Genomic DNA, 3,824 nt, shown 5'->3' with positions numbered 1-3,824 from the left:
TGTGCCGTTGCCTGGTCCCGCGGTTCAGGGGCGGCCAGCAAACGGCGGTCCTCAGGGAGGCAGCGTTGGGCCGGTGCTCACCCACTCTCTGTCTCTCTCTCCCGCTCCGGCTGCAGGCACAGGCCAGCCCCAGCGCCATGGAGGAGGCCCCCGGTGCTGCGGCAGAAAGTCCTGGGGTGGAATTTGGCTCTGCTGAGCGGGATGTCATCAGAGTCCCGTCGCATCTGGCTCTGGAGGTGATTTCCTCTGAAACGCGCACAGGGCAGCATGTTCCCACACGGTCCTCACAGAAGTGGTTTCAATAGGAAGCAGTAAAACCAGTGAGCGTTTATTGCAGTCTTGTCCTGCATATAAAAAAAAGCCACTAGAAATTAGATTTAATTATAGTCTTGTGTGCCAGTGGCATCTTGGAGTTTCTCACTCAGTTCTTAGAGCATTTCTGCTGCAGACACATTTCAGAGGTGCACATACTCGGGCTTTGGGTTTAGGTTTGTTGGTGATGAGGCTTTTTTTCCTTCTGTTGGTATTGCACAATATTTGAATTTGTCAAATAACAACACAGGATAAAACAGTGTCTCCTTGAAAACACAGAGGAGGATTATTTGGCTACATGTAGTGCAAACTGGAAAACTTGGTTAACAAAGCCCTAAGGGTGTTTTCTGTAATTAGATGTGAGCTAGAAATGTGAAATTACAAGGGGTCTGCAGAATTTCTGTCCGGGTCTTGACTACCCTCCTGGTGGGTGACCCTTTCTGCGAATGAGATTAAACTTTTAAGTTGAGCTGATGTACCCTGTGAGGAAGAGCAGCTGTTACAGCAGTGCAGCATTACCGGTAAAGGGCACAGCCCGTTATAATGCTGCTGTCCTGCTTTTTGCTCTGTCGTGTGCCAGGCAACAGAGGCAGAGGACAGGAGCGACCATGAAGAGGAAGAGTCTGTTCCGCTGGAGGATGGAGAAGAGACCTTACCCCCAGCAGAAAGAGGAGCTGCAGAGCTGTTTGTTGGTTCTGCAGAAGTGAGACACTTTAATAACGTATATAATGGATGTATGGCCGGTACTGGTAACTCCCCATTCTCCTGGTGCAGTCTGATTGCTGCAGACACAAACCTGATCACAGCTGGAACAGAGCAGAGCGAACTGGTCAGGCACAAAGTAAACAACAGCTCTGACAAAGCAGCAGAGGTTCCTCTGCTGTGCTCTGTGTGTGTGTGAAGCAGGTTTTCATCTCCCCCTCGCCACTATGTCTGTGCACTGATCTCAGACCAGTCTTGCTGTGTCTCACAGTGACAAAAATAAGCAGATTTTTACCGGCAAATAGAGTTAGATTGGAAAGCTGTTTCAGGTGATGGATTTTATGTTTCAGGAAAAATCTCCTGAGACTGTCTCGGACACAGTGAAATTAGCCAGTTGTCTTCCTGCGGGTGACATGGAGCAGCTGATAGCAGAGAGAGGAGACCCTTCCCTCCCTTCCAGAGCTCCTCCGCAGGCATCTGCACTGTCCGTGGGGCTGGACAGCTGCCCACAGCCAGGTATCGCCCAGCTCCTCGTTACCAGAACAATACCTGAATTCAGTTTCCAGTTTTCTCCCTTTCTGGTCACTGTTAACCCAACCAGAGGCATCAGACTATCTAGGCCAGAACAGAAATCTAGGCCTTTTTCTTTATATTTTTCTATTTTTGACGGGGTGGGGTCTAGGTACCATTGGAGATTCCCCTTTCTCTTGATTCAGAGTCTGCCTTTGAGCAACCCAGTGAGCTCACTGGTGAGCAGAGTGACCAAAGACGGGAAGAGGAAGGGCAGCAGTGTGGAGCCAAGGAACAGGAAATCAGCAGAAGTGAAGAACCCGTGGCAGAAACAGGACTGGTTGTCTTGGACCCAGAGCACGTGAGAAGGCCTCCAGTCTTGTCATTCGTCTTTGCTGCTTTTATTTGTATAACACGTGCGAGGTAAACTGTAAGCAGCGGCGTAGCTGTATGTACGTGTTTAGAAAGGGCTTTGGCAGAAGCACCAACTCCTGGCAGTGTCTGATCCCGCAGTCCTGACCCCAGGGGTGCTGTTTGGAAGTGGGCAGTGCAGGGGGTAAATCTGACCTCCTCCGTGCCCCTGAAAGAGAAGTCCTTGCAGCAAGAGTGAGGGCAGGGGTTCTCAGACGTACAGCTTCCGATGTGCTTCTGACTTTCAGATATTCTCGGTGGTTGCTTTCTGATGTTGACATGCACCCCATGTATCACCCTTCTCACTTGTCCCACGAGTGTAGCTGAAATGAGAATGTGGGTGTCTGTGGAGAAAACTCATGTTATTTGATAGGGGGAGGAGGAGTAAGGTTTCTTCATAATTCCTTTACACAAGTATGTTCAAGTTTATCAACATCATCCTTCTTCACAGCCCCTGATGAGAAGATTCCAGGCTGCCCTGAAGAACTACCTTACCAAGCAGATGGAAAAAGTGAACCTCGAGCTTCAGGAGCTGGTATACAACACTCTGCCTTCCCACAGCCGCCCATCCCTGGCCAGGCGGAAGCACGGGAGCTGATTTCCTCCTGTGTTTGCAGAGGACAGTGATGAAGGAGGGCAAAGTGCAGAGAGAAGAGCTTGGGGTGGTTCTTTACGGAGCGCAGCAGCAGCTGGCGCGGCTGCAGCTGGAGCTGGAGAAGAGCCGTGAGCGCCATTCTCAGGCAGCCGCAGCGCGTCAGCAGCTGGAAGAGGAACTGGAGGGCCTCAGGCTCAGTCACAAGCAAATATGTCAGCACACAGATGGTGAACGCAAGAAAGGTGACTGAGGCGGCCCTCGTGATGTTCCCTAATTCCCGTACTGTGTGGAGGAATGAATCTGAATTTGGACTGAAATGTCTCACAGATATTCCCGGCTGCCATGTCATTTCTCTTGCTTCTGTATTTCTTTCCCTTTTATCTCTGTTCAAAGTGTGTTCTACAAACGTATTTCTCTGTCAACGTTTTCCCTCCTGTCTCCCCAGTTTCTGCAATGCAGACCCAGGTTGAAAACCTGGCCTTGCGTCTCTTCTATGTGCAGAATATGGATGAGGAAATGCACCATAATATTTTACTCATGAAACAATCGACAAAAAAGGCTGAGGCAGAGAAGGTCCAGGCTGAGGTGGAAAAGAAAAAACAGGTATCAAGTAAAACTGTCTTCCTAAAAATAGGTTAATATGGATGTCAGCTAGAGGTGAGTCTTGGAGGACGCTCTGCCTTGTCGGAAGGAAGGCTGCAGTGCCTGAAGCATGGGAGGTGTGGGGAGAAACTTGTCCCAAACAATTGGAGAAAACCCACCGTCTTTTCTAAAGCTGTGAAGGATCCTCCCCCCACCCCGAGACAGTAGCACGTACTGCCCAAAGGCTTTTGACAGCAGTAAATCACTCCTCGCTCGAGCAAAGGGGGTGTCGGGCCAGAAGGATCCTTAGTGAAGGAGAATCGTGTGTTCAAGGCTGGAGAATTATCCTCAGTCACCACGAGTTTCGCGGGGAGAAGGGACCTGAGCGGGGGGGAGCGGTGGGTGTGCTGGAGCTCCCTCTGCCGCCGCCTGCTGCAGCAGGACACAGGCTGGTGCTCGGTGACCCGGTATTGTGACCGAGTTGAAACAGAACGGATTCAGGCGGTTTTTAACGCAGCATTTTAAAACATAAATGCCGAAGCCTCCCAGCTGCTGGAGAGGTGGCCCGGTGTGCTTCCAACTGATGGGAATGAGTGCTGCTGCAGGTCCCAGCTACCGACTTAGCGCTGCAAACAGAACCATATATCATCGGCCAAGAAGGTGTCGTGCTCTTGAAAGTTGTCTCTGCACCGTTCCTGAGTCCTTTGTAAAT

At 50.6% G+C, this 3,824-nt stretch overlaps 1 protein-coding gene across 1 annotated transcript in view; it reads left to right on the top strand.

Annotated features, from left to right (window-relative positions):
• Nucleotides 1-116: 116 nt before the first annotated feature.
• The window catches only part of CCDC40 (coiled-coil domain containing 40), a gene marked incomplete at its 5' end in the record, with an annotated part of 12,597 nt that continues 8,889 nt past the window's right edge, over nt 117-3,824 (top strand). Inside the window, 7 exons of the mRNA XM_010141993.1 lie at nt 117-236; nt 893-1,015; nt 1,365-1,530; nt 1,731-1,885; nt 2,387-2,470; nt 2,553-2,772; nt 2,976-3,133. Coding sequence (XP_010140295.1) covers nt 117-236; nt 893-1,015; nt 1,365-1,530; nt 1,731-1,885; nt 2,387-2,470; nt 2,553-2,772; nt 2,976-3,133 — 1,026 coding nt within the window. The remainder of the gene's footprint in view (nt 237-892; nt 1,016-1,364; nt 1,531-1,730; nt 1,886-2,386; nt 2,471-2,552; nt 2,773-2,975; nt 3,134-3,824) is intronic.

This window comes from Buceros rhinoceros, unplaced genomic scaffold (genome assembly GCF_000710305.1).
Source record: "Buceros rhinoceros silvestris isolate BGI_N320 unplaced genomic scaffold, ASM71030v1 scaffold19058, whole genome shotgun sequence".
NCBI lineage: Eukaryota > Metazoa > Chordata > Aves > Bucerotiformes > Bucerotidae > Buceros > Buceros rhinoceros.
This window is presented reverse-complemented; position numbering and strand designations above follow the sequence as displayed.